This window comes from Bombyx mandarina, chromosome 20 (genome assembly GCF_030267445.1).
Source record: "Bombyx mandarina strain Sakado chromosome 20, ASM3026744v2".
Lineage (NCBI taxonomy): Eukaryota > Metazoa > Arthropoda > Insecta > Lepidoptera > Bombycidae > Bombyx > Bombyx mandarina.
In genome coordinates, this window is record NC_143226.1 from 5,528,474 (window position 1) to 5,555,854 (window position 27,381).

At 36.6% G+C, this 27,381-nt stretch overlaps 2 protein-coding genes across 4 annotated transcripts; both read right to left on the reverse strand.

Moving 5' to 3' along the window:
* Nucleotides 1–3,443: 3,443 nt before the first annotated feature.
* Nucleotides 3,444–11,703, reverse strand: LOC114247887 (KH domain-containing, RNA-binding, signal transduction-associated protein 2). Of its 3 annotated transcripts, none has more exons than XM_028180964.2 (7): nt 11,316–11,703; nt 10,969–11,090; nt 10,299–10,408; nt 8,914–9,119; nt 6,161–6,402; nt 5,489–5,682; nt 3,444–4,003 (listed from the first exon to the last, which is right to left on the reverse strand). In XM_028180964.2, exons 1-7 carry the CDS (start codon nt 11,521–11,523, stop codon nt 3,970–3,972), a joined length of 1,116 nt encoding a protein of 371 aa, XP_028036765.2. In that variant the 5' UTR covers nt 11,524–11,703; the 3' UTR covers nt 3,444–3,969. The 3 variants fall into 3 exon arrangements, with proteins under 3 accessions (XP_028036765.2, XP_028036766.2, XP_028036764.2); XM_028180965.2 differs by having other exon boundaries at nt 6,161–6,336; nt 11,316–11,701; XM_028180963.2 differs by lacking the exon at nt 3,444–4,003 and having other exon boundaries at nt 5,422–5,682; nt 11,316–11,691.
* Nucleotides 11,704–12,595: 892 nt separating this feature from the next.
* LOC114247847 (dynein light chain roadblock-type 1) lies at nt 12,596–15,914 on the reverse strand. Its single transcript, XM_089735756.1, has 4 exons — nt 15,858–15,914; nt 15,180–15,267; nt 13,855–13,955; nt 12,596–12,814 (listed from the first exon to the last, which is right to left on the reverse strand). Exons 1-4 carry the CDS (start codon nt 15,912–15,914, stop codon nt 12,668–12,670), a joined length of 393 nt encoding a protein of 130 aa, XP_089591882.1. The 3' UTR covers nt 12,596–12,667.
* Between the last annotated feature and the right edge of the window lie 11,467 nt (nt 15,915–27,381).

The window sequence follows — 27,381 nt, forward strand, 5'->3', positions numbered from 1 at the left end:
TTTCTATCTTTTTCCTTGCTGTGAACAGACAGGCAAGCTCACTGTCCATTCAGTATTGTCACTGAAGCCTATCACAATGTGCGTATCTTTGTTCTTAAATAGAAGCCTCACATCTGTTTTAATAACACCAGCATTACTCTTCGAAACATAACACCATTTCACAGCTGTAGGTAGAAAGGGTGGTACCCCCCAAGCTAAATGTTATATCGAAAACTCTTAACATTGATAATTACATAAATTCAGGAGTTTTTTTTTCGGCCCAGCACGTAATGTTAATGTCGCCACCGATTCTGAGACGTGATTATTTCAATCTGCACATTTGAAAAAATATGGCAGCATGATGGTATATTATATGTTTGCCTTTAGGCCCATTCCCAGAAACAAATAAGTAAAGAATATGAAAATACTAATCTCTAAGTTGGGTTTTTGAGAGTAAAGTAGATAGCGAAGTTGTGTGAATGGTTTTATATTGATAATCTAATGTTTCGTCAAGTTTACACACTTTATTAGGGGGTTTACAAATTGTTTAGCATCTGTGAAAGTGCAGAATTGTGGGGAAATGAAACAAAGCTGCTATGGCTTCTCAGGTTCTACGAAAGTCTCAGTAACTAACCACGATTTTACTGAGGCCAAACCACTCCATCTCGTCTTGTTTCCTTTAATTTTATCCCAATTGATCAGTCTCAATTAAATCAACTTCATCTAATTTTTCCTCATATTGTTTAACAGAATATGTATTTAATAATTTTTTTATTGCTTAGATGGTTAGACGAGCTCACAGCCCACCTGGTGTTAAGTGGTTACTGGAGCCCATAGACGTCTACAACGTAAATGCGCCACCTACTTCGAGACATGAGTTCTAAGGTCTCAGTATAGTTACAATGGCTGCTCCACCCTTCAAAGCGAAACGCATTACCGCTTCACGGCTGAAATAGGCAGGGTGGTGGTACCTACCCGTGCGGACTCACAAGTGGTCCTACCACCATTAACTACGCAAATTATATTTTTGCGGGTTTGATTTTCACTACACGATGTCATTTTCCTTCACCATGGAAGTCAATCGTGAACACTTGTCAAGCACGCATTTCACTAGAAAAAGTGTCACCTGCCTGCGGGAGTCGAACACCGTTGCATCGCTAGATACGAATGCACCAGACATCACCACAAGCACCAGTCACCGTCCCCGTCGAACCCGTCGCTTGCGACGAAGGGCTCAACGAGCGAATTAACCCGTAGACACAGCCCACTGAGTTTCTCGCCGGATCTTCTCAGCGGGTGGTAGATTCTGCGAAGCACTGCTCTTGCTAGGGTCAGTGTTAGCAACACTCCGGTTTGAGTCCCGTGAGCTCACCTACACACGTTAGGGTCAAGCTGAAATAGCCTCTCAAGGCTATCAGCATAGGTAGGAAAAAAAAACCAGACATCTTATCCTTTAGGCCACGACGACTTCAATAATTGAATATTGCAAGAACCCAATGGCTATACATAATAAATAAGAAACAATCTCTTAGTTCAACATAATACAAAATTTAGAAGAGTTGTTAAGTAGGGGGTTGGGGTAAAAAAATAAAGCCACTGATAAAAAAAAAAAGATTTATTTATTGTGTATCAGATTAATTTCAAATGTTGTGTATTTTTTTTAAATCCCTGTTGCTTAGTGTCCGCATCCTTGAAACTCGAAGAGAATAATTTATCACGTTTGTTTAGGGGTATTAGGGGGGTGGTAGGGGTGATACGCTTATTTCCGATACCACTATATAATTTAAGGTGATAAGATAGAGTCAAATCTGAGCAAGTTATTGAGTGACGCTCGTCAAACAGGAAAAGTGTTGGGATCAACAAGCGCAGCAGTCTAGTTCTTGACTTATATGTGTTTCAAACATCCATAACACAGGAGAAAGTCCAAGCTGGGGACCGTTCGACTTGGAATCTTCAAAGTTAACATTCAAGTGGATTGTGTTTTTCCTTTATTTATTTTTTATTCTTCATTAGACTGGGTTCCAGATTTTGCAGTAATCAATAATATTATGTAGAAAATTTTCATATAGTATCAGGTAATTTTTTGTTTATTTTTATTAAAGATTGTTTTTTTTTAATAGATTATAACACGGTTTAATTATTTAAAGTACCTATATACTTCTCTATTGATTTTTTTTATGAACAATTATTTTGTACACACATAGTTATTATGTGTAATTTTATTGTAATATGATTGATAGTTTAGCTATTAAATCTTGTATCTTTGGAATACTAACTACCTGTACTATTATAAATAAGAGGGATATCTCTTATTTTTATTTATATTTTAATTTTCTTTCGTTCAGAAATTACGAAGTTGCAGTATAGCTAAATCTAGTGGTGTAATTTACTAGAAAAAAAGTTTATATACGAAACATAGCAAGACTCGATAAGCAGTAATGCGTTTCGGTTTAAAGGGTGGGGCAGCCATTTTATTATATGACTCAAGGTAGGTGGCGGCATTAACGATGTTGATATCCATGGGCTCGGGTTACTACTTAACACCAAATGAGCCATGAGCTCGTCTACCCAAATAAGCAATAAAAATTTTTTTGCTTACCTACAGGATTTATAATGCCACCATATACTTTGTGACTGATAACGAGTAATAGTTAAACAAGTTGTAGGAATCGAATTTAATTTTCGATTTAAATGTACCTAAATGAACAATATAATGATAATAAATGAATAATATTAAAAAAAAAATGTAATATTTAAAAAAAAAAGACATGCCCGCTGAGTTTCTTGCCAATTCTTCTCAGGACGGAGGCTAGTTCATGTGAATTGGCGGTAGTTCTTTGACGTTCAATAAGTATGTACTTTCATTTATGTTGAATAATTTTTTTTTTATTTGATATGATTTGAATATTTTACAAAAATAACTATTACAGTTTAATTACGGTGTATTCAGCATTCGTAAGAATTTTTAAATGATTTCTTGTTATTTTTATCACATTGTTGTCCTTAGTTTGTCCGTCTCAGTATGTCCTTTGAACAAGGCACGTGCAAAAAATCTCAATAGTACAATGATTAATTTAATATTTTTTGTTCAGTTTGTCACGAGTTGTACTTCTTATAAGGTTTGATTTTGCGTTTCTTTTTTTATAGTTTACAATTTTCTTGGAGGCAGACGGCCAGTGATGTCACATGGTGTAATAATATAATGACAATAAACAAACTATTAAAGAGATTAAACCTTAATTGTAGTTTTAATAAAGATGAATTTACTAGAAATACTGTATTGACTAGTTGAATAAGAGTAGAAACATAAATTTCAAAGTTTGCAACTTTTTATTTTATTTTAATTATTTATTGCGATTATCTCTTTTTTTTTTTAAATAGGTTTGACAGCTTCAGGCGCGTTTGTTTGACTTTTTATTTTGGGTATCAGAGTTGGTGTTTTGTAGAGGAATTAAAAATTCAAATTATACAAATATTTTTTTATTATTATAATAATAAACAAAAGAATCGAATACATCTCTGGTTTACGTTCAACATGTTTCAATGTTATTTTAACGAAGGTTTTTTTGTGTTCTTCTTTCACGAGCCATTTCAAACATTTTTTTTTTAATTTGTTGCAATCAAAACATATTGAAACAGATTTAACGCTACATTGATTTTCTTTTTGGGAACTCCTCGTCAAAATTTACAATATATGTATTATATTTCGATTCCTAAATACATTAGAGTATTTTAAGTTGTTTTTTTTTTGTGATCGGGCAACACTTGTTAATTGTTTTTTTTTTTTTTACAACATTTTAATACGAGTTTTTGATTTAGTTTAGTCATATTTTGATCTAAAGAAACCTACGTTTATTTAAAGAGATAATGATTATGCACGTTTTTTGTCGTATTTAGTTTTGTCTTCTTTTAACCGACGCAAACTGTTTTTTTTTTTTTTTTTTTTTTTTCAAATAAAAAAAAACATTGGACCTCTTACATACAACTCACCTATTGCTGACGTTTCTTGTGCGTCGGCGGTGCCCTAGAAACGCAAAAGCAATTAGTACTCGAATATTAAAAAAATACAAACAAATAAATCAGTTTTTATATTTATGATACTGGTGGTAGGACCTCTTGTGAGTCCGCACGGGTGGGTACCACCGTGCTGCCTATTTCCGCCGTGAAGCAGTAATGCGTTTCGGTTTGAAGGGTGGGGCAGCCGTTGTTACTGAGACTTTAGAACTCATTTCTCAAGGTGGGTGGCGGCATTTACGTTGTAGATGTCTATGGGCTCCAGTAACTACTTAACACCAGGTGGGCTGTGAGCTCGTCTACCCATCTAAGCAATAAAAAACAAAAATAGGGAACGAGCTCATGAATGTTATGGCCACCTCAAGACAAGAATATTCGAAGCGATCTCGTCTGAAGATTATCTAGTGATAAGACTGGTGTCGATTTTTTTTATGAATGAGCAATTACTGGTGGGGTGGAGGCTTTTCCAGTTTCACCAGGACAGTTGGGTGAGAGCAAGGGCTCAGCTAAGCAGAGTGAGATTTGCTAACAGCTACGATTGTCTATTTTCTTGTGACACAACCCTATATATATAGTGCCTTTGTACATAATTTTCCTATTACTCTGTATTATGTCCTCTTTTCTGTGTGTACATAAATAAATAAATAAATAAAAATAAATATACTCATCACTGTGCTTAGTGAGAGTGTTTTAACCTACTCGACAGCGTAAAAGTTGAATCAAAATTGTAAAGAATTGGAACGTTTACCTACGTTTGCCGCCAGGGGCGTTATTCCAACTGCGTACAAATTTGAGTTAACTTTTACACTATCGAGAACGTTAAAAAACTCACGTGTTACTGTGACATCGTGCGTGTAGCGTTTTTATTTTTTATTGTCCGTGTGGACAGATGAGCATACGGCCCACCTGATGGTGAGTGGCCACCGTCGCCCATGGACTTCAGCAATGCCAGGGGCAGAGCCAAGCCGCTGTCTACCGTTAAGTACTCTCCAAGCCTTGTCTGAAGAAGGACATGTGATAGCGCTCGGGAAACACCGTGGAGGAGAGCTCTTTCCAAGGCCGGACGGTACGTGGCAAAAAATATCTCTAGAAACGCACTGTCGATGAATGCAGCGGTTCCAGATAATATGGATGAACTCTGCTCCGATGGCGGGAGGTGCGATGATAAAAAGGAGATGAGGGAATCATCTCAAACAATTCCTCAGAGCATTCCCCAAGGAACATACGGTACAAAGTACAGATGGAACGGAAGTCCCTCTGCAGACCCAGAGATTCCAAACGATCCGTGAGGATGGGATTATTCTCAGTGGGTTGCGTTTACGATCCGGTGGTAGATTCTGCGAAACACTGCTCTTGCTAGGGTCAGTGTTAGCAACGCTCCGGTTTCAGCCCCGTGAGCTCACCTACTAGTTAAGGCGACGCTGATATAGGCTCTCAAGGCTATCAGCATAGGTAGGGAAAATAAATAAAGTGTCGAGCGTCGCGCGTGTAGTACCGGGAGTAGGGCGCGGCGCGCGGGTAGTGGCGGTGCGCGGGCGGGTGCGGCGCGGGGCGGCGCGTGCCCACGTCGCGCGACGACGCCTTGTACTCGCGCGGCTCCTCGCGGTAGTGCGCCTCGTCCTCGTAGAACCGCTCGTGGCCGCGCTCGTAGTACACGTCCGGCTCGGCCGCGCGCCCGCCCCCTCGCATCTGTTAACAGATTTACACATTACACACAACAGTGTTCGAATCTCAGGCGGGTACCAATTTTTCTAATGAAATACGTACTCAACAAATTTAATGTTCACGATTGATTTTCACAGTGAAGGAATAACATCGTGTAATAAAAATGAAACCCCAAAATCATAATTTGCGTAATTACTGGTGGTAGGACCTCTTAGGAGTCCGCGCGGGTGGGTACCACCGCACCGCCTATTTCTGCCGTGAAGCAGTAATGCGTTTCGGTTTGAGGGGTGGGGCAGCCGTTGTAACTATACTGAGACTTTAGAACTTATATCTCCAGGTGGGTGTGACGCATTTACGTTTGTAAATGTCTATGGACTCCAGTAATCACTTAACATCTAACATTAGGTGGGCTGTGAGTTCGTCCGCCCACCTGAGCAATAAAAAAAATGTTTGATGATAATGACCATCCCTATAGAGATTAGAATAATACATAGTGACTCACTGGTGGTTCGGGTGGTGCGTAATGGTCTTCGTAGGAGTACGAGCCCTCCATCGCAGTCCGGGCCCGTTCCAGGATGCTGATGATCTTGTTCTTGGGAGGCATGGATCGCGGCGGCATGGCGACCGGGGGGTGCATGACGGGCGCGGGCTCGCGGTACGGGTGCGTCCGCTCGGCCCCTGTGTTACGGTACAATATGCTCTTTGCCGGATTCGCGAGCAGCGGCTGCCTCGCCGGATGAACATCTGCCGACAACTCGCGCTTTGTATTATATTCTGCTCAAAACCGTTTTCGCCTTACATTTTCAACGTGTAGCTGAATTTTTAATGCGATTTGTTGTATCAAACGATCGATAGAATTAACGAATTGATGGAAAAACCTTTTTATTATACAAAATAGATCTAAAAAAATCACTTTTTTTCCTACCTATACTGATAGCCTTGAGAGGCTATTTCAGGTTTACCCTAGTATGCAGGTGAGCTCTCGGGGCTCAAACCGGATCTGAAAGGCGACCCACTAGTTTCACCACCTAGTAGTTTTTAATACTAAAACGTTATTACTTTCAGTAGATTGTTGAGTGTGGCCAATCTATTTTATCACTTAACCATTGGATATACGCTTCGAATCTGAATATATGACTCTTTAGCGACATAAATAGACAAGACAGCATTCTTAATACCTACATGTATTAGCTGATAATGTGAATCTAGGTTTACTTTTTTATTATTATACGAAATGACTATCAGATGGACGATACAGTGGTCTGCCTGCAAAGGCAATAAATAAAACAGTAGCAAGAAATTTCCACTGTACACCTAAGCGAATTTACCGAATGTTACTAATAATAATTAATTAATGAAATAATTGGGAACAACTCAAACACAATCATCTGATCCCAGTTTAAGATTTCCAGTGTTACGGGTACCAGGCACAGAGCAAACATACCTGTTCACCACACAATGCTTGCTTGATGTGGGAATCGAACCCACGACCCTCGACGCAACAGTTAGGGCGCTAACCACTGCACCATCGAGTAATATATATTTTATTATTTTATATTTGTTATAAGTATTTATTGTATTACTTGTCATCTATATATATAAAAGTCTCGCTAAAACTCGAGAACTGCTGGACCGATTTGGCTAATTTTGGTCTTGAATTATTTGTGGAAGTCCAGAGAAGGTTTAAAAGGTAGACAAATGTGAAAATGCTCAGAATTAAATAAAAATAACAATTTTGTTTTCCCTTTGATGTGTCCCACGTCGGACGGATTCCTTTTGTTTGTTTTAAGTTTATTTTATACAAAAGTTTAGGTCTTTTATTTATCGATTGAGGCACTACGAAGTCTGCCGGGTCAGGTAGCTAGTATTTGCTATAAGTATTTATTGTATTACTTGTCATTGGTTAATAAAACTTAGTAGTTAGATGAGCAGAGTAGAATACTTGCTGCAGGCGCCACTCGCTTTGTTGCCACAACATATTCGGATTCTCACAAAATATTATCACTCAACGTATCTTTATAAACCAAAGCTTAAAGATTAATAAAAAAAAGTTAAAAGTGCACTCATTCAAAGCTGCTATTGGTGAGGTAAATCATGGTCAAATTCATTTGGACATGCAAATCTTTAAGATTCAACGGTATCAACATTTCAAAAGCCAATAACAAGCATCAATATTTAAAAAGCTAAGATCATCAATAATTCGTGTGAACAACGTCTAAATAGAGCCTCCGGTGTGGCTCACAGCCCGGTTACTTGCCGGATTTGCTGTTAAATGTATTCTTCACACATACATTGATTTGTAAGCAAATCTTTAAGGTTAATTTAAAGTAATAAGTTCGTAACTTCATTTTGCATAGATGTTACTGATGGGTGTATACTTTTTGTTCTTTTCTTTGTCTCGATATCTCAACTATAATTGAATATGCAATTTCGAAAAGGGCACATGTTGCATATTTTGTCAAATACGTTCTTTCTTAAGCATGTAGTTTTGAGGCTTACCTACACCCATTTTATAATAATTCCAGTAATTTCCAATTGCTAATTAACACTACAATAGTTTGTGTCCTTTTAACGAACTAACCCCTGTATATATTGTATACTGTGCGCGTCTTATTTGTTTTAGGTAAATCAACAGAGATCATGTCATCAAACATTCTTAGCTACTCACTTAATTCTTAGTGACTATCTGTGACCTTGCTTGTTCACAAAGCCCGCTATAGAAAGGAGAGTATTATATACACTTGAAATTGGCGAAATCTACAAGGAAACGCCATAAACCTCAGAGATAGATAACACTACAATATATCTCAAAAGTTAATATTTTAAATTTTACACTGCTTTAGAAAATATTCAGTTTTTTTAATTTCCCGAACATTTTACATTTTCAGAGATGTGCCCTTTTCGAAATTGCATATTCAATTAAGTAGAGGTAAAACAAACATCATGACTATTTTCTCATCTGTTTGTCTAACTATTTTCAGTTTTTATTATTAATTTGCTATGCTTTAAAGAGTACATTAAAAATTGTATTGTTATTTTTCCAATTTATATATGGAATTACGTAAATAACAAAACTGGGAAAAAATGTAACACACAAATTATTAAACACGGATTATTTGGCAAAACAAGTATGCAGTCATTTAGGTTAGAATACTATGCCAAATGATATTTAATGAAATTTTGTGTGTTAGTCTTCATTAGGATTCTTACTAAAGCTATTTCTTCAGAATAATAAAAAGGTTTTTTGACACTTACCTCTGACATCTATATCTCTCATCTGTGACATCCATACAGTTTCATTTGTATCCGGCACTAAGTATTTTTTGACTTCTGCAAGTGCATATGCAATTCGAGCGTGAGCCTCTGCTGGTGGTGCTATGGCCGATATCTCAACATGAAGATCGTCAGCTAGATGAGAGTACTTAGGGTCTAATGACTGGCGGAGTTCTTCTTCTTTTTGCCTAAATGAAAATCATACTGATTAGTTTATCTATATATATAAAAATGAATTGCTGTTCGTTAGTCTCGCTAAAACTCGAAAACGGCTGGACCGATTTTGCTAATTTTGATCTTAAATTATTTGTGGAAGTCCAGAGAAGGTTTAAAAGGTTTAAAAATATGAAAATGCTCAGAATTAAATAAAAATAACAATTTTGTTTTTCTTTTGATGTGTCCCCCGTCAGAGGGATTCCTTTTGTTTGTTTTATCGATTGAGGCACTACGAAGTCTGCCGGGTCAGCTAGTACTATTATAAATCTATTTACTACTGAATATAAGTCTGTTGTAGTTTTCATGAGTGATAGACATATTTAAACTATTTTTATGACGTAGTATAGATTGAGTAGCAACCGTATGGCAGAAGACCTTGTTGGCCTGTACACACTTGGTGACGAGTGCCAGTGTGACCTGGAGGGATGTTACAGAGCAAGCGCAAGATAGGGTGAAGTGGGGACAACTTGTGAGGGTCATAAGTACCAGCAGTACCTTAGGATATCAACAACAACAACAGTATCTCATTTGTTATTTGGCAATTGTTCAGTCATCGATTTATCTAAGCAAGTAGTTTTAAATAGTTCTGTTGCCCATTAAGCAAGCAACTATAATATAACCTTTGTTGTAATAAAATCATAATATTATCTTTTTTAAATTATATCTGAACAAAGTTGTGTTTGAAATTTTTTATTAGCTGAGCTTTATTCATTTCACATTATATACTCAGTATTTGTGACACTTCAGTCAGTAACTGTCAAATTATTGATGTAAAATACATTAAAAGTTCAAAGATTAATGTTAACCAATGAATTTGTTTTACAACAACTTTACCAGCCCCAAGGTTTTGTCTTTCCTTGATTTGGTGCCGCAATTATAGATTTACATTTATTTAAAATGGGAATTAAAATATTATCTTCACTTAATGAGGTTGATTAGGATATGGTCTAGGTCTGACGACTTACAGTGAATCGTCCCGCAACCACGTCCAAAGGTCCTGGTCGAGGATGAGTATTGCCGACAGAATCAGTTCATCTATCCTTCACATGTAGAAAGTCATAGGTCACTGTCACTATCTTCCAGTTTTTTATATGAAACGGGAAACTTTACACACTATTTAAAGAGAATGCCAAATCTAAAGAGTTATTCACCTGTCCCTCATTGAGCCCCTGCCAAGTACAGCCATCTTGCACAATGTGTCTTCTTGTAATTGCTTCATTGTGTTTCCTTTTGGACCTAATAGTTTTCCCACAAAGTTGAACTGTAATTGGAAAATGCATGTATTAAATTATTACAAATGCACTGTATTGTCAAATTAAGTGTCCCTTAGTGTAATTGATAAAAGTAACCTTTTTGATAATTTGGGGCTGGCTACATATGCAACAGTAAGATTAATAAGCTGAAATGTTTAATCATTTCGTTTCAAATATAAATGTTTATTCACCAAATCATCACCAATACTTAGATTTTGACAGTGAACGAATACTTGAAATTGATGAGATGATTTTTTTAGACTTAAGACTTATTCTATAAATAAACAAGATGAAATTTCAGTATCTAATTTTGACCACAAGAAATGACACTAGTGTCTTAAGCTTTCCAAAGATCAATTTTAGGCAGCTCACATTCATTTACCATCATAAAAATATAGAAGATGTTATGCAACTCATTTGTTATTGGTATTTATATTATTGAGTGCAAGGCCTCCTGTTACACGAATATCTCTTAGATGAGAGTTGACTTGAAATAATAGTTTTGTTTTTGTAAGCTTGAGACAATTATTTGCAACGATATACTTATTATTAGATTCAATTTTCTTACTTTAGGATGTTCCTTAATTGGCACAAGAACTTTAACTGTGACTTTGGTTGGTTTGTCACGGAACACATCCACATATTTGGAGTCCTTGGTGATACGACCACTAGCCTGTACTTTTGTTACTTCTGTAACAATAATTTCAAAATATCAAGTTTTTTTTCGATTTATTTCAAATGGTTTTGTCACGTTGAGAGGTCAATGAACTGTTATTAGTAATTTTTATAAGAGGATTTTTATTTGTTAAATGGAACATTTTCTTCTCAATACAATGATTATTGTTGTTGAAATATTGAGGAATGAAGAAGAGTTACGAAATATTCTTTTAAATAAGTAGTGAAGAATTAGCATACCTTGATCAATTAACTTCATAGATAGTGGAAATTTTGAATTATTGAGTTTGATCTTCTCGCTAAGTAGTTCACGCATGTATTCACCGGCTTTTTCATTTATTTTGATACCTTCTTCGCCATTTTGATCGAGTTCCTCTGGTTTACCTTGTGTGGTATTTCTTTTAAAATCGCCACTATTATACCCATTTTTGTCGTATTTATCTGCCATTTTGATTAAATCAAATTATGTCCTAATTATTACTTGATTTCCGTTTTTACATTAATGTAACACAATGTTTTCAATGTAAATTATTACGCGTACTGTGTAAAAGACGCGTTGTCTAATGTGTAGTATAATCTATGGAACATAGATTATACACTTAATATATTACTATGGAAGACGCCTCAATTTTTTTAATGTTCTAATAGAATTTTTTAAGGGATTTTATGACCTGGTAACTAAGACCTTTAAGTCATGTCTTATTTTAATTTATAATCATATTTTTGTGAAAAATGATATTATGGAGTGAAATGAAATGAAGATAATTAATTTGAGACGTTACTCAACTGGGATGAAATTAAATGAAATGAAATGAGATGATGTGGGATGAAATATAATCTCAGTAAAATGGTATTCATTTACTAAGATTTTTTCAGTGGACTTTTTGGAGGATCTCGAGAAGTTACATCCAGCGGATTTGTTTCATTTCCCCACATTTGTGCACTTTGACAGATATTAAACAGTTAATAAACCACCATTAATACACATTTAAACCCGAAGAAACACTAAATAGACAAAATAAAACAAATCACACAACTTCACTCCTCGCGTTCCCACCAAAAAGTCCAAAGAGTATCTTTTTTTTTTAAGGTATTTTATGACCATGATTTTATGAAAAGTCCACTGAAAAAGTCTCAGTAAATGACCACCATTTTACTGAGATTATGTTTCATCCCATATCATCTCATCCCAGTTGATTAATGTCTCAAATTAATCATTTCCATTTCATTTCATTTCACTCCATATTATCATTTTTCATAAAAATAAGATATATGAAAATAAGATTTCATAAAAATAAGAATAAGAAGAAAAATAAGACATGACCTAAAGGTCCTAGTTACCAGGTTATAAAATCGCTTAAAGAAATGCTTCATAGAATGATCGTTAAATTGCGTTTCAACTTTCAGGTTTTTGGCAAATTTAATTTATTTGCTAATACGATCTAATCCTTATTCTGAGAATAGGCAAGTAAGACAAAGTAGGTAAGTCAATAGGTAATAGGTATTTTTATTTAGAAAATAATGAATTTACCTAAATTTTATGTTGTACAACAAAAAAAATAGTATTTATAACACTCGTGAATGTTTAAACATCATGAAATGAATTGCTTTTCAGAATTTTTCTTGATCTTTTGTCTCGCTTGCTGTAACACGATTATGTTGAAGGACGGATCCGGGACCACCATGATTTCTTTCTTTTTCGTATGCAAACGCATTACCAGTACTGCGTCGAAAGGATCCTGAAATAATGTCAAAGCTTTAACTTAGGTATTACGAAAATGTAGTACATATGTTTCATGTTTCCTATCTACTAGTACATAGATTATACACTTATGTACTAGTAGCCACGAGAGGTTATGCTAGCTTCATCGAATGTGTAGGCGAGCTCAAGGAGCCGAAACGGCCAAAATCTATCTTCAATCTATCTTCTTCTTCTGTCTTCTATATATATAAAAATGAATTGCTGTTCGTTAGTCTCGTTAAACTCGAGAACGGCTTTACCGATTTGGCTAATTTTGGTCTTGAATTATTTGTGGAAGTCCAGAGAAGGTTTAAAAGGTAGTTAAATATGAAAATGTTCGGAATTAAATAAAGCCGTTGTAATTATACTTGAGGTCTTAGAACTTATATCTTAAGGTGGGTGGTGGCATTTACGTTGCAGATGTCTATGGGCTACGGTAACCGCTGAACACCAGTGTCTAAACTTAGTGCGAGTTTTTTAACGTTCTCTATAGCGTAAAAGTTATCTCATATTTGTATGGAACGGGATCGTTGGCCTACGATCATTCCCGATCCTGCGGACAGAATGGAAAGCAGTCGACGTCGCCCAAAACACGTCATCTCGGATCCGCCCGATCCACTAACGGTGCTTTTAGGTAATTCAAGCACCGGTCACCGTTCTCGTCGAACCCGTCGCTTGCGACGAAGGGCTCGACGAGTAAACTAACTCTCAGACACAGCCCACTGAGTTTCTCGCCGGATCTTCTCAGTGGGTCGCGTTTCCGATCCGGTGGTAGATTCTGCGAAGCGCGGCTCTTGCTAGGGTTCGTGTTAGCAACATCGTCAGGTTGAGCCCCGTGAGCTCACCTACTAAAGTTAGGGTTACGCTGACATAGTCTCTCAAGGCTCTCAGCTTAGCTAGAAAAAAAAAAAAAAAAGGCCTACGTTTGCCGCTAGGGGCGCTGTTCCAATGGCATACAAAATTGACTTCTAAGCACACTGGTGGGCTGTGAGCTCGTCCACCCATCAAAGCAATAAATAAAAAAAGTAATTAAATTACCATTTCCTTGACGCAGGTTTGTACCATAACACCGAATCTATGCAGAGCCAAGGCGTAGTTCGTGGCACCGGCTGCATTCACATTTGTCATTATCGGACATCCTATAATAGAAAAAATATATTTTCGATAATTAACGCTTTGTCACGCTAATTACGTTGGGCTCTACTTTGAATTGAATAAATAGGCAATTCTATCTCTATCTCCATTGTTTTTCAGGCTATTTAATTTGTGACGTATGTAGCTATTGACGATCCGGTCACCGTCCTCGTCGAACCCGTCGCTTGCGACGAAGGGCTCGACGAGCGAATTAACCCGTAGACACAGCCCACTGAGTTTCTCGCCGGATCTTCTCAGCGGGTCGCGTTTCCGATCCGGTGGTAGGTTCTGCGAAGCACTGCTCTTGCTAGGGTGAGTGTTAGCAACACTCCGGTTTGAGCCCCGTGAGCTCACCTACGAAGCTGAAATAGCCTCTCCAGGCCATCAGCATAGGTAGGAAAAATAAAAGAAAAAAAAACGTTGACGAGCTACTCCGACTGTTTTTTTATTAATTTATATAGTTTTTTTTTGTTATTTTTGATAATCAAGTATGAAAATATGTGACGGATATTAGGATACGAATATTAGATATTATATTATTGTCATTTAAAGAGATTATATGACTTGGTAACTAAGACCTTTACTCATGTTTTTTATTTATTTATAATCTTATTATGAAAAATTATAATATGGAGTGAAATGAAATTAATTGAAGACGATTAATTTGAAACATTAATCAACTGGGATGAAATTAAATGAAATGATATGGGATGAAATATAATCTCAGTAAAATTGTGACCATTTATTTAGATTTTTTCAGTGGACTTTTAGGAGGATTCCGAGAAGTTACGTCCAGCGGCTTTGTTTCATTTCCCCACATTTGTGCACTTTCACAGATATTAAACCAACCTTATTACACATTTAAACCCGAAGAAACGCTAAATAGAAAAAATAAATCAAATCACACAACTACAATCTGAAACTCGGAAACGGCTCCAACAATTTTCATAAAATTTAGTATACAGGGGATTTCGGGGGCGATAAATCGATCTAGCTACGATTTATTTTTAGAAAATGTTTCGTGCTTTCAACTTTATTGATAATCAACTTTATGACTCTTCCCGACATCTATTGGCGAATAATAATACCTACTATTTTTACTGCTTTAAAGACACAAGAAGATGGCGTTATAAAAAAAAAGTCGAGCAAAGCTCGGTCATCATCTACTACATTATGTGTAAAAATATAAGTAGACAGAAAATTATGAACACTTTAATCAAACATCTCACCGTCTTTATTCGTCATGATAACGCCCTCAACAGATTCGTCTTCCATTATTCTGTCTATTACCGGGTTGATATTATTTATTCTTGCTGACTGCAAAAAAAATAGTTTTTATTTGAATCTTTATATCAGAGACATAACAGATTTATATCTTTATAACAGATTTAAGGACATATATGCGTTATTTAAATTTTAGATTAAATATAATATATCAAATTGTAGGTATTTAATAAATAAAATAAAAGATTGAACGCCATTTATTTCCAAATATTATGCGTTGAGTCTTCCCATTAAGTAATTTAGTAGATATTTTTTGATTACTGGTGGTAGGACTTCTTGTGAGTCCGCACGGGTAGGTACCACCACCTGCCTATTTCAGCCGTGAAGCAATAATGCCTTTTGGATTTTAACAGTGGGGCACCCATAGATTATACACTTAATATATGGGGCACCCGTTATAACTATACTGAGACCTTAAGACTCATATCTCAAGGTGGGTGGCGCAATTGTGTTGTAGATGTCTATGGGCTCCAGTAACCACTTAACACCAGGTGGGGTGTGAGTTCGTCCACCGAACTAAGCAATAATCAATTGTCAATTTGTTGATTACCGGGGCTGCTTTCACACTTACTCTATGCGCGCTAAAATATCATCCCTTTGCCTATTCCTACAGGAATACTCACTAAATTAACGAGCCATTCGTCTCCGTCTTCATGTAACATAGCCCTGACTATCTTCATCTCGACTCAAACAAAAGAATCTTGTTATTCTGAAAAACAGAATCACCAAAAACCTTCATTGTATTAGAACACTTTAAAGTTTTACTAAGCGCTCGTTAATTAAGTTCTAAAATTGTTATCAACTTTAATTAGATTCTCATGTAAATGAAGTCACTATTTTAAAAGTTAAAAACTCTGTTCTTTAAGGGCAGGGAAAACTAAACAGATTGGTAAAAAATCATTATTACTGTAGAGATATTATCTAGCAAAAAATGGCACGGTCAATCTAAGGCTTCTCTAGCCATTTGCTGCTGCCACATGGTTCAATTCAGTAGTAGTAGCAATTTTATTATATTTTCTAACTTCTTTGTCTCCCTAATTTCTACCTCGAGCATTGATTACTAGGGTTCTCAGCGTACTGACATTCCACCGTTTCCTATTGCTGATCATAGATTCCAGCCTAGAAAACAGGACATCCCTACCACAATCATGGTCAAAATCTTAGAGCCTGGTCATACTATTATTGTTTATCGATTTTATGTTTCTCACGTAACGGGTCAAAGTTTTAAAATGACACTAACAGATCAAATTCTTTTTATGTTTCCTCTTGATTCTGTGGACGACGCACGCCGTGAAATCAAGATCTGAAGCCACTAAAACTTCTGATGTTTTCGTTTCGATTCTATACGCGACCAACGTGTCTTCGATATCCTGTTGGTTGTTAATGTCATTGGCAAAGTTCGGGAACGTTCGGGTAAATTCGGAAAATGCGAGCTTTGTAGTATTAAGCAGTAATGCGTTTTGGTTTGAAGGGTGGGGCAGCCGTTGTACTGTCGAAACTGAGATCTTAGAACTCATGTCTCAAGGTAGGTGGCGGCATTTACGTTGTAGATGTCTACTTAACTTAACACTAGATGGGCCGTGGGCTCGTCTACCCATATAAGCAATAAAAATTAGGAAATAATACTGATTAGTTAGAGTCAATGATATATTTCTCAGTGCTGTGTTTGAGTCCAAAGGTATCACTAGTGAAAATATGCTAATGGTCTCCTGCAAACCGCGGCCACTTAAGCAAAGACTAGGAGAAGAGTATAGGAGAAAATATGATATTATTGTCACTTGCGGTAACATGATAGTGTCTTGCTTAAAGAAGCTAAGATCTTAAATCCATCTAATTAGGTCTCTGCGTTTTTGCATGCAAACTCCATAATCGTCTAACCAGCCCTATTACTATACAAATTGTTTCTCACAGTTTCACACACATTACAATCATATTGTAATTCAAAAAGAATGAAACGCATTGAATTTACCCAGGGTCGCTATTCATTGGTCCATAAACTACCAAGTAGATTCAATCAGGGTGGGTCTTAAGTTAGTAAGTCAAATTAAACTAAAAAATACCTATAGGTGAAGGAACATATATTGGCTATATGATATTGACTTCTAGAAGATAAAGCTGCTTTCAGACTACGCTATACTATAGTGCCGTATAGTATAGCAGCCTATACTTAGTCAATAATATATAGTACAGTACAGTCTGAACGTGTACATAACAATGTATGGTGCGCAATATTGTTGTGCTATGATCTATATACTATATGCTATTATATTATTACGCGCTGGGGTTCGGGATAAATAAAAATTCTACCGGAGTACAACTTAAAACTGTATTCAACATTTAGAACACTTCGCAAACACCTTAAAATTCTCAATTTGCTTCTTCCGCTTCGCTTGAGGTGATCCGTTCGCTGTTTCGCTTCGAGTAGTTCCGATTACTAAGTGACTACGAGCCATTTCTGCAATGCTTTTATAGTCGATACGACATCCCTAGAATTATCGAGAATATTCCACACATCGCTAGTATTGCCTTTCCGCTATCTAAAAATAGAGGGCGCTGTACTTCTCGAGCGTTCTAGGTGCTACTAGGTCCTTCGATATTCGTTCGACTATTCAGCGATAGATGGCGTTACTCTCACCAGCCTAACAATATTATAGCGTAGTCTGAAAGCAGCTCAAGCCTTAGTTTATGAACACTTACGATTTCAGTAACGGCTCGTTGCATACTCGCGTTGAGCGGTGGCAGGTTTCTGCATAGGACCTGCGCGAGCGTTTCCGGTAATGTGTACATTTGGACTGCGTCTGTGATATGAGGCACGCTTATATTGTATCCCATACTATAGTCTATCCCAGGGGTGGGCAAATATTTTGATAGTCTGGCCACATTGCAGATGAAAATTTGACCTCGAGCCAAACAGTTTTTTTTTTCTAATTTTAAGTATAGTTTTTGCTAAGGATGTCAATTAATGAATTTTAAAACCAACATTTTTGAATCAAAATATTTAATTATCAAGTCATTTGAATTAAAAAATTGAAAAGAAAATTTATGTTAGACAAAAACTAATATTTCCGTTTTTAATAATAATATATACAATGCTTCACGGGCCAGACAACATTCTACCGGGCCGCCATTTGCCCAGGCCAGGTCTATCCTGTAGTATCGGCGTCTACACTTAAATACTTCACTTGAGAACTGTGTGCTTAGTGCGAGCTTTTAAACGTTCTCGATAGCGTAAAAGTTAACTCAAATTTGTGTGCAGTTGGAACAGCGCTCCTAGCGGCAAACCTAGGCAAACGTTTCAACTCAATATAAATTTGAGTTAGCCTTTACGCTATCGAGACCGTTAAAAAACTCGCACTAAGCACAATGGTGATCCTGCCATATATAAGCCATATACAGGGTGTCCCAGAAAGAATGGATAATCCTGTAACCCCTCATAGTACTCATTTCACTGGTGGTAGGACCTCTTGGGAGTCCGCACGGGTAGGTACCACCACCCCGCCTATTTCCGCCGTGAAGCAGTAATGCGTGTCTGTTCGAAGGGTGGGGTAGCCGTTGTAACTATACTGAGATCTTAGAACTTATATCTCGAGGTGGGTGGCGCATTTACGTTGTAGATGTCTATGGGCTCCAGTAACCACTTAACATTAGGTGGGCTGTGAGCTCGTCCATCCATCTAAGCAATAAAAAAAATAAAAAAATTAGAGCTATTGGGGACACAAAAATAAAAAATCTGAGGTAGTACCCAAATTAGGGAATTTAAAAAAAAGTTGTGATTTTCCATACTGCTGTGCGTTTCTGAAATACACAACAGTTACAAACAAATGAAATCCATAGGGTTTTTGGTGTTATAATATTCTACATGGACTATACTAAGGAATGTGCAGGAAATCGTGTGAGTAACAAGTGTAATTTTTTATAAAAGTTAATCTGAACTTAAATTTTAATCACGAAATTTGGTATTATTTCTTTATTTTTTATTTGGGTAGTACCTAAGAATTTTTTTTTTTTTTTTTTGAGTCTCCAATAGCTCTACGATGAGGTGCTTCAGGATTATCCATTCTTTCTGGGACATCCTGTATATAGGCGCTACCACTGTGTCACATTCTTCTGCGTACCAAACATAATATGTACCGGTTTGGAGGTTACGACAGCTTTCAAAAACACGCAGCGATAACAAAAAATATAAACAGAGTTACTTCTAAAGTTTTTTTAATTACTGTCCATCCAATTAACCTTTCGACAGATACAGAACTCCAACAACGTTGTGACTCTCTTCAATCCTAGTTACTGTCTTGATTACTTGCTCCTTGAATTCCTGTGTAATAATAACATAAATATTGATTACGGATTTTTTTATTACGCTTGTATTTACTTGATGTATTTTCGCGAGTTGCGCCTCCATTCATTAGAGGTCAAGACTGAAGTGGGATTATACTAACGCCCTAAACTTCTTACTAGAAAGTGCGAGGTCTTCAAGCGATTTGGAGAACTCATGTGCTGTCTACTACATACCGTGTAAAATGTGGTAGGTACTTCGTGTTTTTTTATTTTTATTTCTTAGCTGGGTGGATGAGCTCACAGCTCACCTGGTGTTAAGTGGTTACTGGAGCCCATAGACATCTACAATGTAAATGCGCCACCCACCTTGAGATATAAGTTCTAAGGTCTCAAGTATAGTTACAACGGCTGCCCCACCCTTCAGACCGAAACGCATTACTGCTTCGTGTGCTGGATAACCCCCCGAAACCAAACAAAGTATCTTAGAGCTGGTTCCCACTTGTCAGGTATCGGATTCGTATAGTGATAGGAGGTTCCCGTGACAGAGTATTTTATATGAAGCTATTCACACTGATCGGAAACCGATTTTATGTAGGCGCCGCGGCGCCGACAGTAAATGTCAGGTGTTTTGCCAGCCCTTTACGCCTGGAAAAAAATCTCGTCGGATTTCGCTCGCTTATGAGTAAGAATAACGCTGTTCACATTTGTCGGGTGTCGGGGCCATTCATAATTATATATTAATTGTATATAATAATTTCATCACTTCTCAATCCTGTTATTAAGTTCTGAAATGTTCCCAATATTATTATTTTTTCCTCAGGATTGGGTGCACGCAATATTTTCTTTCCTTGGCTGTCTTTTTTTATTTTTTTATTTTATCTTTTTTCTATTTTCTGTCGCTTGTGACGAAGGGCTCGACGAGTAAATTAACCCCACAAGACACAGCCCACTGAGTTTCTTGCTGGATCTTCTCAGTGGGTCGCGTTTCCGATTCGGTGGTAGATTCTGCGAAGCATGGCTCTTGCTAGGGTTCGTGTTAGCAACGTCGTCAGGTTTGAGCCCCGTGAGCTCACCTACTAGTTAAGGTTACGCTGAAATAGCCTCTCAAGGCTATCAGCTTAGGTAGGACAACAAAAGCAGTCGCTTCATTGGCACCAGCTTCGACCGTGGCCGACAACCGATTTTATATACGAATCAGATATCCGACAAGTGGGAACCAGCTTTTATCTATATGGAAGACTAATGTAAGTTCTAGTAGCAGATGAGAAGAGCAATAGCATCATAAACTGGAATACCGGATGGCTATTTGTCAAAAACGTTTGTTACTGTTATTGGTTAGTTTCTATCAATCTGTAAACACATTAGCAAAATTCAAACAAGCCAACTCCATCTTTTGTATCCACGCATACCTAAAAGGAATTGTTTCTATATTCTTTGCTAGCTGACCCGGCAGACTTCGTAGTGCCTCAATCGATAAATAAAAGACCTAAGCTTTATATAATTCCGATAATTTTCATATTTATCTACCTTTTAAACCTTTTCTGGGCTTCGACAAATAATTGAAGACCAAAATTATCCAAATCGGTCCAGCCGTTCTCGAGTTTAAGCGAGACTAACGAACTGCAATTCATTTATATATATATAGATTGCACAGAATAATCAAGCTTTAAATTAAATGATTCGGTATAAAAAATATGTGTAAAGATAAAATTGGATCGCGATTTTTGTTTCATCAAACTATTTATTTACCGGTTACAGTATTTATAAATACCTTTGGCATTTTGCACTTGTTGATTTTCTTCTTGTACTGAATCGACATACTTAATAGAAAGTGTTGAAATATTTCATAAAATACAAAATTGATAAAAAAGTAATAAGGTGTTTTTAGAAAATGCGTCACGAAATGTGAATCTAGATGGTCGATTTGCACCGAAAAAAACGTTTAGAAATTACTCTATGGGGCTAGTTAGATGATTTGAAAATAAATATTGGTTTATTTCTAGTTATTAGTAATGAAGTCGTCGTGGCCTGAAGGATAAGACGTCAGGTGCAGTCGATGTAGTATCAAGCGATGCACCGGTGTTCGAATCCCGCAGGCGGGTACCAATTTTTGTAATGAAATACGTACATAACAAATATCCACGATTGACTTACAGGGTGAAGGAATAACATCGCATAATAAAATCAGACCCGCAAAAATTTCAATTTGCGTAATTCCTGGTTATTAATTTTATTCTTAATTTTATTATTTACTAGCTGACCCGGCAGACTTCGTAGTGCCTCAATCGATAAATAAAAGATACATCAAGGGGACTCACCAAATGAAAAACAAAATTGTTTATTTTTATATAATTCCGAGCTTTTTTATATTTATCTACCTTTTAAACCTTCCCTGGACTTCCATGATTAATTCAAGACCAAAATTAGCCAAATCGGTCCAGCCGTTCTCGAGTTTTAGCGTGACTAACGAACAGCAATTCATTTTTATATATTATTATAGAGATTAAGATTATTAATTCACACGGGAAGGTACCACTGCGCTGCTTCTTTTTGCCGTGAAGCAGTAATGCGTTTCGATTTGAAGGGTAGGGCAGTCGTTGTGCTGTAAAAACGGAGACCTTAGAATCCTTGTCTCAAGGTGTGTGGCTGAATTTACGTTGTAGATGTCCACGGGCCCCGGTAAACATTTAACACAAGGTTGGTTGTGAGCTCGTCCGCTCATCTAAGCAATAAAAAAAGTTACAAATTTCAAAAGATTTTTGTTTTGAAGTGTGTCGTTAAATTTTCAAATATATTGTTTCAAATTTTAATTATACTCGTAATTATATTGTAACTATGTTTTGAAATATTTTATCTGGTCCATATTATTTTAGTCTTAAACTAAACTAATTTGAAGAGATGGTGAATTAAAGGGTGAATGGAATAACATATTATTATGTACTTATATGAGCGCTATGGCATGTCCTTCTTCAAACGAGGCTTGTGGAGAGTATTAAACGGTAGGCAGCGGCTTGGCTCTGCCCCTGGCATTGCTGAAGTCCATGGGCGACGGTAACCACTCACCATCAGGTGGGCCGTATGCTCGTTTGCCTACAAGGGCAATAAAAAAAAATATAAATTTTGTCCACCGAATGGCTGAATGAGGAGTACATGACACATCTGATTTTCAGGGGTTTAGCATAATCAATAGACGACGTTAATGCCGCCACTTACTTGAGATATGAGGTCGCAGTTTCAATGGTATTGATTAATTTTTATTTTTTTATTGCTTAATTGGGTGGACGAGCTCACAACCAACTTTGTGTTAAATCTTTACCGGAGCCCGTGGACATCTACAACGTAAATGCCGCCACACACCTTAAGACAAGGGTTCTAAGGTCTCCGTTTTTACAGCACAACGACTGCCCCACCCTTCAAACCGAAACGCATTACTGCTTCACGGCAGAAATAGGCAGGCGGGTTGGTGGTACCTAACCGCGCGGACTCAAGAGGTCCTACAGTCAATGGTTATCGCGTTCACAGGTTCATCTATCTACTGGGCTCTTATCTTAGCCGCGGTGTGGACGCAGCTTTACTCTAAATAAAATATACCCCACGATCGCACGCCGCTATAGTTTATTTATTTCACTGTCGTAAATCACGTTAAGTAGCCCACGGTCGCTCACTAATTAATATGTTAATATTAAATGGATCTGCCGGAAGATTTATGTGTATGTACGGCTTTAAGAGTGCAATTAATGAATTGTAGGTCCGGGTTAAGGGGAAGGTTAAAGGTGTCCTTATATACGGGGTGTAGTGAGATAAATAAATATTTACTAACAATCACGCCACGTTAACTGGTCCCGTGATAAGTTCGTAAAGAACTTGTGTTACAGGTACCAGATAACGGATATAAATGTAAGATTTTTATTATACACATACATATATTTAATATACACCCATAACCCTGGAAAGACATTTATATTTATCATACAAATATCTTACCTTGGCAGGATTCGAACCCGCGACCCCCCTGTGTAGTGACCATGTCATTTACCACTACACCAGACGGCCGTTACAGTGTCACTTAGTGCGAGTTTTTTAACGTTCTCTATAGCGTAAAAGTTAGCTCATATTTGTATGGAACGGGATCGTTTGCGTACGTTTGCCGCTAGGGGCGCTGTTCCAACTGCATACAAATTTGAGTTAACTTTTACGCTATCGAGAACGTTAAGAAACTCGCACTAACTGACACTGAACTTTAAGCAGCGTATACACTGCCATTAGCCCATGAAAGGTAAACCGTTTTTTTTTATTGCCCTTGTAGCCAGACGAATGACCATACAGCCCACCAGATGGTGAGTGGTTACCGCCGCCCATGGTCGTTAGCAATGTCAGGGGCAGAGCCAAGCCGCTGCCTACCGCTTAATACTCTCCACAAGCCTCGTTTGAAGAAGGACATGTCATAGCGCTCGGGAAACACCGTGGAGGGGAGCTCATTTCTAAGCCGGATGGTACGTGGTAAAAAATATCCATGGAAGCGCACTGCGGATGAACTCAATGGATCCAGTTAGTATGGATGAACTATGCTACTATGATTAAATTTTATCAATTTGTGGTTTCTGAAAATTTACAAAATCCTTCATTATGAATAAAATATAGGATAGATGATATGTTACTGCCATCTACAGGAGCAATGAGAAACTGATCGAAGCGAAACCATCTAGTGGCCGACGCCCGTGAACATGTTTGTTGAGTGCTTGGGTTGCTTATCTATAACTAATTTATTTATTTATTTATGTACACACAGAAAAGAAGACATAGTACAGAGTAATAAGGAAAATTATGTACAAAGGCACTGCTTATTTCTTTAAGAAATCTCTTCCAGTAGACCTGCGAGAGGATTATGAGAATAATAATTAAAAGTGATGAGTGTGTGTAGAACAAATAACACATAACTAAAATAACAAATACAACATGAGAAGTATAGTAGGTAATGCACATACACATAGCAAATATTGTTAAACTTGAATACAAAATATTATAAGTAACACAGTAACACTCGTATATACGAAGAGTATAGAACAATGATCATTCGGTTGATGAGAGATAGAATTGTTTGATAGAATTGTTTGACCTTGTGACACATTTATGTGTATTATCTATGATTTACGTTGTGATATTTATGGGCTCGGGTTACTGCTTAGCACCACGTGAGCCGTGAGCTTTTTGACCCGTCCGTGCAATAAAATAACGGTGAGCTGGCCTCTCGGTAAAACTAAAACAGAATCCTCAAAATCATCAGTAATGACGCGATTTGTTTTTTGTGTGGCGGAGCAATCAGAGGGAAATTCGAGAGAAAAAAAAAGAAGTCTGTTTTAATATTCATTATCCGAGCCAGTGAAGAAATGTTCTTGTGAAGTCTTCCGGTTAACTGATCAATACGAACCTTTTCAACGAGAGAATATTTTTTTTAAATAATGCAACAAAAGAAAAACGTCTTAAAAAAAGTTCGAAGCGAAAACATCTTTAGCGCGTTTGTCATTTGAAATTCGATGAAACGACAAATGTGACACTAAAAAGAGACAAAATATAATTTCGGATCTAGGATTTGATCTTAAACAGAAAGATATAGAACACATCTGAAGGTTTCACAATGGAGAGCCCGGTGTGACATTAAAGGTTAATAATCTCTATACATAAAAATGAAACGCTGTTCGTTAGTCTCGCTAAAACTCGAGAACGGCTGGACCGATTTGGCTAATTTTGGTCTTGAATTATTCGTGGAAGTCCAGAGAAGATTTAAAAGGTAGATAAATATGAAAATGCTCGGAATTAAATAAAAAAAACAATTTTAGTTTTTCCTTTGATGTGTCCCCCGTCGGACGGATTCCTTTTGTTTGTTTTATGTTTATTTTATACAAAAGTTTAGGTCTTTTATTTATTGATTGAGGCACTACGAAGTCTGTCGGGTCAGCTAGTCGTGTAATAAAAATCAAAAGCGCAAAGTTATAATTTGCGTAATTACTGGTGGTAGGACCTCCTGTGAGTCCGCACGGGTAGCTACCACCACCCTGCCTATTTCCGTCGTGAAGCAGTAATGCGTTTCAGTTTGAAGGGTGGGGTAGCCGTTGTAACTATACTGAGACCTTCGAACTTATATTTCAAGATAGGTGGCACATTTACGTTGTAGACGTCTATGGGCTCCAGTAACCACTTAACACCAGGTCCATCCATCTAAGGAATAAAAAAAGTTACAAATTTAAAAAGTTTTTGGTTTTGAATTGTATCGTTATTTTTTCAAATGTATTGTTTGAAATCATAATTATATTGTACTACTATGTTTTGAAATATTTTATCTGGTCCATATTATTTTAGTCTTACACCAAACTTAAATCTGTGCGTAGGTTAATTTTCAATTTCAGATGAATTAAGTTCGCCTTAAGCTCAGCGTATTATTATTTCTAAAGCGCGTTCCTAATTCGCAAGGAGCTTAGCTTCTTAATTAAGATTTCGGCCGCTAATACCCACGGGCGGGTGGAACCTATTATTATACATATTATTATGTAAGTAGAAGTGGGAGTAAACCTGCTCTTTATGTAACCATACGAATAAAATACGATTTATGAGTTTTCCGAATAAATAAATAAACTTTTTTTATTTTTTATTTAGTCTAGATGAGGATTGGTTTCATTCCAGCTATTAAATAAATAAATAAATATTTACTATCAATCACGCCACGTTAACTGATCCCCTGATAAGTTCGTAAAGAACTTGTGTTACAGGTACCAGATAACGGAAATAAATGTAAGATTTTTATTTTACACATACATATATTTAATAATCCATAACCCTGAAAAAGACAGTTATATTTATCATACAAATATCTTCCCTTGGCGGGATTCGAACCGCGACCCCCTTGTGTAGTGACCATGTCACTTACCACTACACCAGACGGCCGTTAAATTGGTTAAATTGGTATTGGTTGGTAATTAAAATCAACAAATGTAACATACTTATATACATATCGCCTTTTCGCATTAAAAGTGTACAATTTCCAAAAATATTCGAAATTGAGTTAATACGCGTAACCATTTGGTATCACCAGTATTTTTCTCATAAATACTGTCAAAAGAGCGTAGTTAAGTTTTAGTTTTTTTAGTTTACCTACGTTTTGACTACTACTAACAAAATTAATACATAATTTTATCTTACTTTAAAAGACAGATAATGTAACTGGTAAAGAATAAATGTTGCAGATATGATTAATATTTAAAAAAATTACCTACTTGTTAAATCTTTAAAATACTCTCCTGTAAAATTAATATTATAAGTTTTGAGATTATACAGTTTTAATGCGAGAAGACGATATATCGATATATTACAATATTCGAATTATAGTATTATTACTTCTTACGCAGTGGCTTATTTGGCACAAATATTAGGTCCTTACATATGAAATCGGCGTTTTGTACGGGAGGAATATAAAGTCAATTTTTTTGTTGGTAAAATCTATATATTAATACGTGAAGCAAAAACTTTGTATCCCTTTTTACGAAAATTGCGCGGACGGAGGAGTATGAAATTTTCCACACATATAGAGAATATCGAGAAGAAGTGCACAATGCTAATATTTTTTTAAATAATGCATAAAAGATACTTTAAATCAATAAAGAAAACAGTACACACACTACATACCATGTATTTGACGCACACACGCATGCATACTATTTATTGTCAAACTTTTGTTCTTGACGTCTGTTGTCAAATTGAGATTAAATATTGTTTGTTTTTGTTAATATTTTTATAGTGTAGTCTTGGCGAAATTTGTGATTATAGAAGTATAAAATACAATTATAGTAATGTACAAACTTACAATACCAATTAATT